General features: G+C 41.1%; 1 protein-coding gene across 2 annotated transcripts in view; it reads right to left on the reverse strand.

The window, feature by feature from the left end:
* VPS13A (vacuolar protein sorting 13 homolog A) overlaps nucleotides 1-14989 on the reverse strand; it is a 222156-nt gene that overhangs the window by 71534 nt on the left and 135633 nt on the right. For both annotated transcript variants that reach the window (XM_019517426.1, XM_019517427.1), the window contains exons 44-51: nucleotides 12791-12949; nucleotides 12354-12615; nucleotides 10352-10512; nucleotides 8271-8374; nucleotides 5908-6205; nucleotides 4714-5109; nucleotides 3583-3687; nucleotides 3351-3497 (exon numbers count right to left, since the gene is read on the reverse strand). In XM_019517426.1, coding sequence (XP_019372971.1) covers nucleotides 3351-3497; nucleotides 3583-3687; nucleotides 4714-5109; nucleotides 5908-6205; nucleotides 8271-8374; nucleotides 10352-10512; nucleotides 12354-12615; nucleotides 12791-12949 — 1632 coding nt within the window. The remainder of the gene's footprint in view (nucleotides 1-3350; nucleotides 3498-3582; nucleotides 3688-4713; nucleotides 5110-5907; nucleotides 6206-8270; nucleotides 8375-10351; nucleotides 10513-12353; nucleotides 12616-12790; nucleotides 12950-14989) is intronic.

The raw sequence follows: 14989 nt of genomic DNA on the forward strand, positions 1-14989 counted from the left end.
TGAGGTCATCTAGGCCAAACCCCCTGCTCAAGGTAGAGTCAGTCCCAGTTAAAATCATCCTATACAAGTGCTTGTCTAACCCAGGCATGTCAAGCATAGAGCCCAAGGGTCAGATACGGCTGATGGAGGCAAGACATTGGCTTCTACCTACTGTGGAAGAATACATTTGAGAACTCTGTGAGAGAAAAAACAGTTCCCAAGCACCGAGTTCTCAGGAACTCAAATCAGTTAGTGCACCATATTTCCAGCCAGCACTCAGGGAGTGCTTATCCCACCTGTTTCTTGCCACTTAATTTATCATTTTTGATCACCACTGGGCTGCAAATTAAAAATGGGCAACTAGTGGCAAGCAACTGCAGCATTAACAGGGAATATTGTCAGCCAACTGATTTGAGTTTGATGCCCCTGATCCAGCCTATTCTTAAAATTGCATGGGCAGCTCTCTTTTACAACTACCAGGCACAATGTCCAAGTCAAACAAGTATCGGTGAAAATTCAGCCACTGTGACAAGCAGAAAGGAACAAACAACATCAGGTAAAATGAAGTGGAAAAAGTGGAAATTAGAACAACTAGGAGAAATTTTAAAGAGCCCACAGCTTGATGTAAAAGCAAGCTGCAAGAAATGTGGCAATATCAGTAGCAAAATAGTTACAAATGAATTGAAGCATGAGCGGGGATCTGGATTTTCCATTTCCCATGGAAAAGCATGGATTTTCCCCTTTGAAGGAGAAAAACCTGGGGAAATCATGGGTTTCTCCCTGTAGGGTGGCAGAGTGCCAGCCTTCAAGGGGCTGCAGGGAGCGAGGAGAGGTGGGAAATCTGAGGTAGGGGGCTACATGCACATGTGCGAGTACGCAAGCATGTGGCTGGCAATGCAGCCAGGCAGCATAGGACAGCAGCTCCTGCAGCTCCCTGCAGTTAAGTCTATGGGGGACATAGGCAACATGTGGATTGGCAGGAGGGGACATATGTGACTCATGGTAGGCTGTAGGAAGGGCATGTGCCTACCCAGATTTCTGTACCTACAGTGGGGCATGTAACTGCAGCTTGGACGGACCAGCACTGGGCAGGAGCCGTCTTCATGGCCCAGCAGGTGGGACCTGACATGGGAGGGTGGAGCAAGGTGGGGAGGCTCGCTGCCACCACCGCCCCGGGAGCACTGTGCCGCCATGACCACCAAGGTGAGGTGCCCCGTCCCCACATGGCAGCAGCAGGGGGGCACAACTCTGTACCACCGCAACATCTCACCTTGGTGGCCATGGTGCCACGGCTGGTGCGGGGCTCCCAGTGGCAGCAGCACAGAGTTGAGCCCTCCCACTGCTGTCAGGCAGGCAAGAGGCACCTTGCTTTGGCACACATGGTGGCGTAGCCCTCTCTCCCACACTGGGTCCAGCACACTGGGCCTGTCTGGCCAGACTGAAGCCCCATGCCCCACTGTGCACATGCCCCCCCAATACATCACCAGAGAATTTGGTATTTTTTAAACAGAGAAAACCAGGATCCTTGATCAAGAGGGATTAATGGAAGTAGTTTAGGAAAACAAACTTTGAGAGAAACAAAATGTTTCTGCTCTTTTAAGTCATAGATTACTTTATGCTCTTTAAGCATGGAAGAGTAGGCTACTGTAAACTGTGACCTCCATTTTGTATTAGAAACTCTTTGCAAAGAGCAAGGTGAGAACAATGTATTTCAGTCTGGTACCTTGCCCAGAAAAACTAATACCTAGTTGAAGGACTATCAGCGAGAAGGCATCTCAACATAGTTCAGAGCCATCAGCTTAGAATGTCTCAACTGCTGGCCCAATTCCAGTAGGACAATGGATTTTCTTTCTCAATTTTTTTTTTTAAATAAGGCAGCACCAGCATGCCTGATGAATTGATCTATTGCTTCTCAGCCTGGTCACAAAGACCAAAGGAAAAGCCCATTTAAGAGGAAGTGATTCTCTGCAAAATGAAGTGGCTGGAGAAAGAGAAGGCAGCAAAACCTTGGACTCAAGAAAATGATACAATTAGACTGAAGGAAAGGATGCATTTCAGCAGGTTTGTTACTTTGCAAAGAAATGTAACAGTTCAGGATTTGTTTTTTTAAATGAATAGATGAAGAGCGCTTGTAAATTATGAAAAGGCAGGTTCTGTGAATTAAGACATTTGGCCTATAGAGTCCCATTCCCTAGAAACAGAAAAACAATGACTAAAATTCGCAGATTCAAAGACTGAACTCCACATAGACAATAGAGGCAAAGCTTTTCTGTCCACTTATCAGATTGCAGAGGCTAGGAGGTGAAAACACCATGGTGCAACAATACGAATAAGGTATCGTAAGAGCCAAAGTGCTAAAATAGTAAAAAATGGACCAAGTGGCAAATTCTGAAGTGACCTTGGGACTACATAGGAAACGTGAGAGATCTGCAACTTAAAAGTGAACCAAAAGAGGTGTCTAAAATTTTGCTGTTTTTCATTAAAAGCTACTACTATTCTGAAGAAATGCTGTAACTATCATTGAAAATGCTGCAAGAAGAGATTCTGAAATCAATTAGGTACTAGACATATGGTCATATTTAAAAAATGAAATTAAAGCCATTATAAGATATGAAGTTATAAGATATGAAAGAGATATGTTTGTAACTGTATCAAGCAAAATAAAATTGTATTTTTCTAATGTATTAAGATTCTGGTTTTGTTGACATGCTCACAATAAAAGAAAACACTCATTCTCTGACTACAGAAAAATAATAGAGCAATTTTTCTGTTGTAAAGAATTCAGAAAGACCATGACAGGCCAGACTGGTTTTGATTCCTATTTGCAATCTCTGGGGTTTATCTTGTAAATCATGTTTTCACATGTAAGAGTGGTAACTATAACATGACACCCTGTGGCACCTTGAAAGGATCTCAAAGCACCTCGAGGTATAACGGCACACTTGCTGAAAATCACTGGTTTAGCAACTAGCTAGGACAGAAAAATTTGAACACATTTCTACATGGTGTAAGGCTGACCGGCAGAGAACTCTAACATTTGGTACTAGGATCAGTGGCATCTAATACCTTTATGTCTGGATAGGGAAACAATTTGCTAAACAACAAAGCTGGGAGATGTCACAAACATCACAAAACAAGGATTCTGGAGAACTTAAGAATCTAAAAACTCTGTATATAATGTGCAGTATGATGGTAGACATAATTCACTGTTAACTAGTCCAAGGCTTTGAACATTGAGCCAATCTGGTAGCAAAGTCAAAATTAAAATTCCCCCCAAAACATACACAATTCAAACACTACAGTGCTGCTAACACTAAAATAAATTTTTGCAATAAAAAGGGATGAACAGAAATCTATTTTTAAAAATCTACCTGTTGCAAAGTGATAGGAATCCATTTTTCCTTGCCGTCTTCAGCTACTTCTAAAGTATACTTGCTTCTGTTTGTGATCATGAAAAAGGGCGTGAATGTCACAATTCTGGTAATGTTAAAGCTACTATTATCTATAGTGATACCAACCTGCAAAATGAAGGGAATGTGTTACTCTGTCTCACTTGATCTATTTTATTTTGAAACATACAAAATTGATATATATGCAACTCACTTGAAACTCTCTTTTATGACTTTTGCATTTAACAGAACCATGACTGCCAACAGTATCGAGTGAAAACTGATCAGACAGGTCACTGTCAGTCACCATAAGCTGAACCTGTAAAAAGTAAGTTTAGTTAATTGTTAGTTTATTTAAAAAAATGGAAAGCATTTAAATTCACAAATAAAAGAAACATCATGTAATGGGAAGATAGGGCAGCCATTAAAAGTCAGCATGTACCAGTAATCCCCTGCCCTAAATTATGTTCAGAAGACCACAGCAGCTTTATCTAACTAAAAGTTGTTTGCAGATTCTACATTTGTTATGATCTTATCAACTGTCATTGTTATTACCCCACTGGAAGACTGATAACAAGTTTTTAGTTTGAATACATTTAAACTAATAGGCTAAGTTAGGCTTTTACAATTTTTCACCCACTTTCAACAATTCAGGATATATACTTTTAGATCATACTCAGAGCCTGGTCCATGAGGAAATCTGTGTGTGCAGGTGGTAGAGTTCATACTCAGCAGCTTCCAGAATGACTGCCTTAAGGTCATGAGGCAAAATCTATTCTCCCTAACATATATTTATATAAATTTATATCAGACTTTACACAAGCTAATTAGGACTTCTGGGTACCACCATTATTAAAGCAGTAGCAGTTACTATCATATTGTGGTTTGAGAACTCATGCTATTCTAGTGTCTACCGTTTCCAGTATCAATCAAAATAACAGTGTTTCACCATTTCAGGGTTCGTCTGTTCTCAGAATCCAGAAAGAAAAAAAAAAAAAATCAAGTAATGCTTGAATCATAATAGTGCTTAGGATGGCAACTGTTATTAAATAGTGATTACTTTTAAAAGGTGGCAATTAATAATAATACATCATGCATTAAAGTATATTACCTTTTTATTTTTATTTTTTTTTTACTTATAATTCTAGATAGACAAACTTCCCACCTTATTCAAAAAATAAGAATGTGTTGTAATTTCAAAATACTCTTACCCTTAGAAAAGAAATTTAGTATGAAAAGACTACAAAGCACTTAAAGCTATAAAAACCTGCAGGTAGCAGAGGATGGATAATAATTAATTTCATTTAGCTAAACTTCTTCATTGGAAACAAAATATTTATAGTACCTTGTTGTTTTGGAAGAAGTTTTTAGGTTGGAAAGAAAAAAGAAGTGGCTTTTTGTAGTCTGGAGGATGCTTACGATGAATACCATCAGCTTTGTATTGCAACATTCGGCCAGTTTTATTTACCATCCAATATGGACAGTGAACTGCTATAACCATCTGTCCAACTGTGTAGGTGACATGGACAGCGATATCCAATTCTGTCTTATCCAGTTCAGTGACAGAAGAGAAGGTGATAAAGCCAATTTCTTGCTGGGCAGTTCTTATCTGGTACTCGCTTCTCCAGTTTTGATCAAGATAATTATGTAATTGCAATTCCAGCTTGGTCTGATCCAATACTGCATTATGAATCTGAGCTGAGCAACCATCTTCTAGGATGACACATGTGTTGCCATCTCCCTTAAAAACAAACAAACAAACAAAAAAAATTACACAATCTCATGGGATAAGGTATGAATTAAATCATCACCTTGGTTTAACTGGTGAATTTCTTTTAGGAATCTTTAAAATAAGATTTTAAATGCAACTGGAAAAGGCAGAGTTTTAAAAAAAAGTATTTAATTACTTATCCATACCTTTTACACAACTTATCCTATATATACTTATCTAAAAGCCTCATTTACATTTTGAACATACTGTGGTTTGAAATGTGTTTGCTTAACACTTAGCACATTTTTGGCACTAGAATTGATAATAACTGAATAAACGTTAATCAAAAATAAACCAAAACTATCTGATATTTGATAATTTGCCAGCAAAAGCTACATAAGGCAAACAAGCCCTTGGTATTATACTGGGACATACTGCCTCTAGATGCCACTTGGTTAGACAATCCCAATACACACGAATAACTGGGTTCCATCTCGACTTGGAAACCAAAACTAGGTTCTCCTATGGCAGAACTGGTGCATGCTATATGAGTTACAACTAGTATAAATAAGTCTTGAATTTTCTCTTTGTCTAGAAATACTTAGTGGCATACAGATAATTAGGAAAGGTTCAGGAATACCTCTTTCACACTCCAGTATAATTTCTCCTCCTATAAACCAAGAATGGTTCCTAACTCTAAGGTTGTGCCGCATTAGTACACCGAGAAAGGCATTCCTGTTTGTTCAGATTTATCCTTTATAAAAACAGAGCTTCAACCAACTTGAATGGCCTATACTAAAACATTAAAATATATTTGTGAAGAATTACCTCTAGAGAATACGTCATTTGATAAGGGAGAAGATTGCGAAGAAGAACAGAAGGCCATAAGTGAACAACATACGGGAAATCCCATTGAACATCCCCACGTTCTGAAGATGACAAGGTATCTTTTGCTGGCACAATATTAATGATAAATGAATAGCTAGCAGACTTCACAGGCTGGCATTTCCTCTGTAACAGGCTGTCAACATTTTTCATAATTTCATCAAAGCTAATTCCTTCACACATTTCATATTCTCCTCCCACTCCATTTTCATCAGTTACAGGTTGCAAACTAAGTACAGACCTGCAGAGGAGAACATCAGCTTTCAGTTAGTAACAAACTTTAACAAACAGACATTTTAATTCTAACATTTCAATTCTGTATATTTACATTGTCTTGTGGTTGTCTGTAGAAATTCAACTAACTATAAAATTGAGGCAGATGGCCATTAAATAGCAAGCAAACAAAAAAGAAAAAAGTGAAAAAGACTGCTAGCTAAAGTTTGTTTGTTTATACTTTTAAAGTGAAGGTATATATACAGAAATCCTTGGGAAGCAGGGACTCTTGGAAGTATGCACTTGCATGAAATTTGTTGTCTCTTACATTTGGAGAAGACAAAATTGTTGCTTTCTTTTACTGTGGGAAGCAGTACAAGAAGCACACATTTTAGGTAACAATCCTTCTGGTATATATGGCATGAAATAAGTTGATACACTGCTTTCAGAAATTTGATTCAATCTGCTTCTTGGATTCAGATATTGCTGGGTTGTCCAACCTGCGGCCTGCAAGGGGGTAATTTGTGCCCCGGCCCAAGCTCTCACCCAGCTGCTACTCCCCCATGCAATAGCAACCAGTCTCCAAACTCTCCCTCCCCCCCCCGACCCCGCTTCTCTGGATTCCCCATTCTGCCTTCACCTCAGGGGGCAGGACAGTGCAGCAGCAGGGGAAGTTGAAGGGTGAGGCGATTGTGCTCATGCACTTGCATGGCATAGCAATAGTGGAGTGGGTGAAGGGATCCACATGGTGCAGTGAAGCAGATGTAACTAACTCCACTAAACCCTATAAAATATATTCTGAAATTATTCAGTTTCATTATCTATAATACAATGTAGCAAAATGTCTAATGAGAATAACAACTAGTGGGGAAGGAGTTTTAACTTTGTTGCCCTACTGTGGAAAAGAAAAGAATACGTAATATTTGTAATATTTTTATGGCCATTTTATTGACAGGCAGCACCTGCCTTGCTATCATTTACTTCTAGCTATTGTCTACCCTAAAAGTAAAGTTTCCTGGACAAACAGCTAATTTGGCAGTGCAAGGATCCTGTGTTTCAACTATCTAATCTGAGTTGAAAAGGCTCATGATCATAAAGAAGCTACACTGAAGGCTTGCTCTGAAGGGCACTCAGAGAGGCTAGAGTCCAGAGCCAGAACCTCTGCTAAATCAGAGATGCTTGTAAAGGTTGAAAAAAAATGACAAGATCTCCACCATAGCTTCTTATGCAGTCTTCCACAAAAACATTTAGCTCAGTTCAGAAAAATGTGCATGACTCCAAAAAATCACTGCTTTGAAAGGAGTTTTGACATTGTAACAGGAAATGTGTGAGAGCAGACTCACACAGCACATACACAGATTAGTAACTATACAGGTAATCTGTTAAAAAATACAGAGATAGTTTATACAAGTCAAAAATAAATAATAATATATAAAAATAAATATACTAAATAATAATACATAAAAAATAAAAATTAATTATAAAAGTACTAGGGGCCAGGTTACTCTACAGCCCCTACTCTAACAGCTTTTCCTTTTCTGTTCACCTCCAGTGGTATAAAGAAACATATCCAGTTAAGTGGTATAGTACTAGTTGCCTGGCCCCTGTAGTTGCCCAACTCCTAGGAGACAGACAATACTACCTAATGTAATTAAAGGTAGATTTGAAGCTTCATCAATCCATGTCTCAATGATTTCTATTCTAAAACTGAACACTGAAGTAAAACGCTAACGTAAGTTATAAGAGATCATTAATTCATGACTCATTCAAGGGAAAAAGCCTAGTACTTATTTCTAGGATCGTTTTGGCTGGGATATTCAAATGAACCGATCAATAGGAGTCAAATTCTTAACTCCAAGGCTCAGATTTCATAAGAGCCTAAGGTTTCCTATCCAATTATTAAGCAGAATTGTTTCTGTTTAGCTTAAGGGATTTGAGAAAATACTAGCCTGCAATGGACTGACTGCTACTGGACACGATACTTCTTAAAAGTATATTTATTTCATTTTTAGAGCAATGAGATTAATTGGATGTATAAGAGTAATCACAATTTATATAATACATTCTGCATTAAAAAAAAATCTAAATTTTACCTATAAGAGGTCAATGGTATGCTGAATTCATTTTTAGGTGAAGCAGTTCCTAGACATCTTCCTTCTTCAAAAATACTCAGCGGAACAGAAAAATGATTCCTTATCTATATGAAGTAAAAGGATGAATAAACCATGTTTAAAAAACCTAAAAGAACTAGTACATTTCAATCCCAGACTAGAGTAAAATGAGAATTCCCTTGAGTTTATGCTTGTATGCGTGTGTACAGAAAAGAAGGCTTCAAGAAGCACTCCCAAGCAAGAAGCCACAGGGAGGCAAAGAGGGATGAGGGGGGAAGAAGGGTGTACAGATAGACTCTGACAATGCCATATGGGTCAGAACAATGGTTCAAGCCCAGTATCCTGCCTCCTATAGTGACAAATACAGATGCCTCAGACAGACAGCTTATGAATGGAGAATGGCTAGAACAGAGGAGGGCAATTATTTTGGGTGGAGGGCCACTTACCCAGTTTTGGCAGGCTGGGAAGGGCGGCATGGGGAGCCCCACCCCTTGACAGGTGCCCCAGCCCCTGGACATCATCTGGCCCCAGGACACCGGTGAGGGCCCCATCTTCCCGCACCTACTCACACCCAGTGCCCCACAGGCCCCCGGTACAGGTGGGGGGCAGTGCAGTCATGAGCTCCTGCTCGCCAGCAGGGAAGAAACTGGTGCTGAGCATGGGGAAAAGTGGCCTCTCACCTGCCCCGTGGCCAGTGCTCCCTGCTGCAGGCACTTGCAGACCACACGGGGTTGCCTGGAGTAGGCACAGGCAGCCCTATGCGAGCTACATGCAGCTACAGTGTGGGGTGCTGGCCATGCGGTGAGCAAGGGGCCACTTTTCCCCGAGCTCAGGACCAGCTTACTACTCGGCCCTGCTGCCAGCTTGGGCTCCAAGCCCGCCTGTCGGTGGCAGCAGCTGCGACCCCCCCAACCTACCGGACTGGGCAACGTTGGCTGCTGCTGCTCGCTCAGAGCTCATGCGCTGGGCAGCCCAGAGGCGACAGTGGCTAACACTGTGCGGCACGCGGGGGGGCTACAGCTGCTGTTGCCATGCACAGTCCCAACAGGCGAGGTCAGAGCCAGCGAGGTCAGAGCCAGATTACAAGGTGGTGCTGGGGGGAAGTGGCCCCTCACTCGCCCCGTGCCCGGCGCCCCACATTGCACCCGCTCGCAGCCCGCCTGGGGCTGCCTGTGCCTACTCGACAACCCCGCGTGGGCTGCGAGCAGCTGAGGTGCAGGGCACCAGGCATGGGGCGGGGCCGCTTTCCTCCATGCCAGGAAGGAGCCCGGGGAAAAGCTGAGCACAGGGAAAAGTGGCCCCTCCCCTGCCCTGTGTTCCCTGCAGTAGCTGCTTGCAGCCCAAGGGGGCTGCCTGGAGCAGGCACTCCTATGCGGCTGCAAGCAGCTGCAGCGCGGAGTGCCGGCCACAGAGCTCCTTCCCCGCACCCGTGCTCAGCTTTTCCCTGGGCCACTTTCCCCTGGGCTCCTTCCCTGCCTCCTCCCCACCCCCCCTTACCTGAGGTTCTGGCGCCACCGGGGTAGCCACAGTGCTTTCAGGGGGGGCGGGGTTTGGTGAGCCCTGCTGTTGTGGGAGCCCGCCGGGCTTCCCCTGGGTCCTACTGCCCTTGGTTCCTGTCATTTTTGACAGGAACCAAGGACAGATAAATATTAATTTTCTAAATTTTTTAGGGGCTCCACAGGACCAGATAGAATGGCCTCACAGGTTGGATCCAGCCCATAAGCTGTATTTTGCCCGCCCCCGTTATACTCTCCATTGCATCAATCATCCTGGATTAAGGGATGTCATATCCCTGTTACTTTTAATAGCTCCCAATGGACAAATTCTCAATGAATTGTCTATCCATTTTCAGTCTCTCCCCCCTCCCCACCCCACCAAGAAAACCTTTTCTTCGTTCACAAAGAAAACTTTTTTCGTACAAAAAGAGAACCATTTTGTGATCCTGATCCAAAACGGTTCTTTCTACAAATGTTCTTAAACATGGCTGTAAAATAAATATTGACACTGGTTTGCTTACATAGATTAATAGCTAATAAAAAGATACTGTAAGAAAACTCTAGTACCTGCACAGGTGAACGTATAGTTATCATCTTACTCCCTTCAATAGTATCAATCTGACAAACAATGAACCTTTCAACACCAGATCCTTCATGTCTTACTCTGTACAGAAATCGGCCCACTTTTGTCAATGGAATCTTATCAGCTGTGGAGTGACCATGAGGACCTAGAAACCAAAATGTATATACAGTTAGAAATCAGAAAGCATCAAAGTAGTATGCATATACTTTTTTTTTTCAAAAGTTATATAGAAAAATATAAGAATACTTACTGTTGTGTGCTAATCTGGAAGCACAAACATCATTCACTGGATTACAAATATGTAACTGGTTATCTGAATGGCACTCTTAAAAGTAAAGCTGTATAATATCATAATAAAATACTAAGTTTCCCCACCCCCAGAAACGAAAAGCTAATCCCTCATTTTCAAATTCTGTACTATCTATTCAGTATACATCAAAATGAATATGGATGGGACCCCCTCAGCTGGATCACAACAGCCACATTCCCACAGCCCCAGTGGTTTCATACATCCCTGAGGCTGAGGCATCACAGCTGCCATGATCTCCCAACCCCAAAGGTTTCACAGACCCCTGGGGTAGCTGTGCCCCCTGGCTGGTGGACCCCAGCTGGATCCTGGCACCCAGCACCCACAGCTACAGAACTCTGATGCTGCCAGGACCCAGTTGGGCTGGGACTAAGAGTACCCTCAGTTGCAGGACTCCCAGCCCCAGCTCGGTATGGTACAGCCCTGTATCCGGGAACCCTGGACTTCTATAGATGTGCAGCAAGGCTGCTACGACACGCTGTATGAATCCAGTGAGGCTGTAAATCCAGCACATTGGACCAGACATGATTAACTGAGTCTGCGGGAGCACAGAAATTAACACACTCCAACAGCCTTCAGTGTCACGTGTGTCAGTGCCCCTGTGGTGAAAAATGGCAGTGGGGCACTTTAATTTAAAGTCTGTTCGATGACATTAAGTTCAAAACTCCATTTTCAAAACCACCATTTTTCAGCATGGGGACACTGATACAACGCTAAGGCACTTTTACTTAGTGCAGCTTGCTAATTAAAGCGCCCCCCACCCGCAACCTCCCAAAGCACATCTATAAACACCCCTTGTCAGCTAACAGGGCTCCCAGCCACAGGAGACAGCTTGCTACATGTGCAAATTAAAGCTCGATAGCAACCAGCTTTATTTATTTTTTTATAAAGTTACTACACACTTTCAAGGTCTAACTTTATAGCTGGTTGAACCTTTTTATGGCATGACAGCTATGTTGCATGCGTAGCTGGTCTCAAGGTAACTGTGTTAAGTGAGTAGTTAAGTGAGCAATACCTGTAACTTGTAGAGCGGCCCATGTTTTACATTTTAAAAGGCTTATTATTGTGATGCAACTGCTTCATATCAAGAGAATAGCTTCATTCATTAATGTTTTTCAATCATAATCAAATGTGCTTCACTCTGCTTTGACAGACCAGTTTTAAAAAGGTCCAAGTTAGCAACTAATACGCTATAACTGAAATTAGGATTTAATTATAAGTTGTACCATATTAAAATGGACTGATTGTAAAAGTTTTTTTTTTAATTTGATCACGGCACTTTTCTTTAAAATCTAAATTAATGTTTATTTGTGTTCCTGGAAAACGTAACATTTTTTCCTCAAAAAGTTGGTCGTCCTAGAAACAATTTTATACTCAAAATGAATTGTGGTTGCAAAAGAAAAATGACCTACTTGTGTATGGTTACAAAAGGAAAATCAAACTAACTCATTATGTGTATAAGTGGAGGAGCACCATAATTATGCTTATGTGCATATTATATTTTCATTCACACGCACAGAAAACAGCTGATGCAACTTTAAAGCATATTAATGCCATGTGTTTGGAAACCCATCAATTGCTCATTTCTGGAGAAGAGGGGCATACAAAGTACATTATATCATGACCAAGAAGATGTACCACTGATGTCTATAAAAGTGAAAGATTTATTATGTACTTACTAAGTTGAATGTAAAACCTTTTGCTGCTTAGGGTAGTCATTGCTGTGAACTGGTCACTCTCACTTTTGGTTCTGAGATAGTCCATATTTAGACTTTCTCCATCTTTTAACTGAAAAGATTTTCCTCCAGATTTATCATTTATCACACTAAAGGCATCACTGGGCGATACAGTGATGGGAAGTCCTAAAGAATTCATTACTACAAATGGTGCTCGATCTTTTTTGAAGATATCTGAAGTTTGGCTAGCTGCTTCAGCAAATGCCTAAAGAACAAAATATAATTTTTAAAAGATGGAGTTAAAAGAACAAAACAACAAAATTGTATCAAATACAAATGTATTATTTAATCTGAATACCCATATAAAAATTAGTCAAATCTTCATTGAACTTCTTGGCTTTGAGAAAAGTCTATTTAAATGCAAAGATGTTATTTCTTACCGTGCCCAAGTTATTCAACATCAGTAGTCCACATTTGGATAGTGTAATGTTCAGCTGGTCTTTTGAGGAGATGTTTATTACTGTTTTATATTCTGGCACCTTGTACTGTTCTTCCTCTGCATCTGACTCAACTAGTGCTTTTTTAGCCTTCTTTTTCATCTTAAAAAGCCAAAAATTAAAGAAAAAGGAAAAAAGAAAAAAGGAAAATTTATTAGCAAATGATTCTTTTCCAGGAACACTCACCCACAGAATATTTGGGCTGCATCTCTCCCCTTAGAAATCCTGAAGACGGGTTAAAATTGTCCAAGAGTCAGAGGCCTGTGTAACTGGATTTTAAGACCAAAATAATAATTTATTCCAAATGCATCCACAATCTTCTGAACCCAAGAACCAAACACTGTTTCAATAAGACATGAGAAGCTACAAGCAATATTTTCAGGTACATTTTGCGAGATGACAGTAACGGAGTAGATTTCCTCCATAAATCTACTGAGGATACCTCAAGTCAATAAAAATAAAAGGAATGGTTTAACACCGCTCTCTCTCTCTCTCTCTCTCTCTCTGACTTCTTGTCCCTGCAAGCAGGCTTACACAGAGAGGAAGGGAAAGTGATTGGAGTGCTTGGAATATAGTTCCTTGAACATAAGAGTTAACTGTTGTTACAGCAGCCTACAAATATGAAACAGCAGCAAAATAAACCCTGTGCAATAAGGAATTCAGAAAAACATAAATTTTCAGATTAGGTCTTTACTGGAAAATAATAAGCCAAACTGAATTAGTGGCTGCTTCATGCAACTGATTATTAGAAGAATACATACAGCTAGAAGATTTCATGAGCATAAGACGACTCTACTTAAAAAGGACAAACCTTAAGTTAAACAGCACCTGAATGCTGAATGTCTACCAAAAAACCTATTCCACTGATGATTACAGCTCAGTTGCTTTCCACTCAAAATACTTGTTTTACATTATCAAAGATAAAGGCACCATATGAACTGAAAATTGGCAGTCATGGGCAAAGATCACATTCTAATCAGATAGAAAATATGTGATTTAGTCAATGTAAGGTAAGAAAACGATTGTGTCTTTTGTACACAAATGATTTAAAAATCAAGTTTTAAAACGCAGGCAGACAAGGTTCTTTGGGTGAATCTGATATCTTTTATTAGACCAACTTAAGTAGTTGGGAAAAAAAAATTTAAGCAAGCTTTTGGGTTCAAAAACCCTTCGTCAGGCTGAGGAAGTTTCAGCAGTTGGTGTGCGTTCTTCCTGGATGGAATGAAAAGTAAAGAAGCCAGAGGCTGGGCTGGTATGCATACAAGATAGGCACTCAGTTTTAAACATGTATTTTGACAAATAGCTAGAAAGGATTTACCGTTACAATGCATTATGTGGACAATTTCTATTTGTAAGCTAAAGCTCATACATGTTTTAGTAAAGCACTTCAGAGACAAAAACTACTAACATATGTAGTTGGAGACATATCTTTATATATAGATGAGTCAAACAGTAATACTTCCTAATCTTTATCTCCTAAGTGCTTAACCTTTTTCCCTGGCAGACTGGATAGGCTGGAACCTGCTGGTGGTCCCAATACAGCACTGAGGTTGACATGGTGAGTACCATCTGGCCCTCTGGAGGCTAGTGTGGGGCAGCCCAGCTGCAACCTGGCCCCATGGGGGAAAGGGGGAATAGCTTGGCTCCAAGGGGGAAAGGGTTGTGGCCCAGCCCCTTGGCAGAAAAAGGGGGCATGGCTTGGCACCACAGGGGAAAAAAGGGGGCTTAAACTAGTGTTTCTCAACCCATGGGTTGCGACTCAAACATGGGTTGCCAGAATATATGGAAGGGTTGTGAACAAACTTTAAAAATGGATCAAAAACACCTTAAAAAATAGATTCTCTTTTAAAGGAGAAAACAATGGGAAACTGTTTTTTCCCCGTGCAGGCTGTCAGAGTTCCCACACACTGTGGGCAGTGGGCAGAAGTGAGGGGCAGTGGGTCAGGACTGGCCATCAGTGTTTACAAATGGGTCCTGGTGCAAAAAAGGTTGAGAACCAGTGGTTTAGACCCATGGGAGGAAGGGGAGGGGGGAAGAGAAGAGGCATGGCCCAGCCCTGAAGAGGAAAAGGGGATATTGCTTGGCCCCAATCCGGTCCCACCAAGGGGCAAGGAACCGGATGGGGGTGGATTGGCCCAGATC

The sequence above is a fragment of the Gavialis gangeticus genome, unplaced genomic scaffold (genome assembly GCF_001723915.1).
Source record: "Gavialis gangeticus isolate Ggan-Ray unplaced genomic scaffold, GavGan_comp1, whole genome shotgun sequence".
Classification (NCBI taxonomy): domain Eukaryota; kingdom Metazoa; phylum Chordata; order Crocodylia; family Gavialidae; genus Gavialis; species Gavialis gangeticus.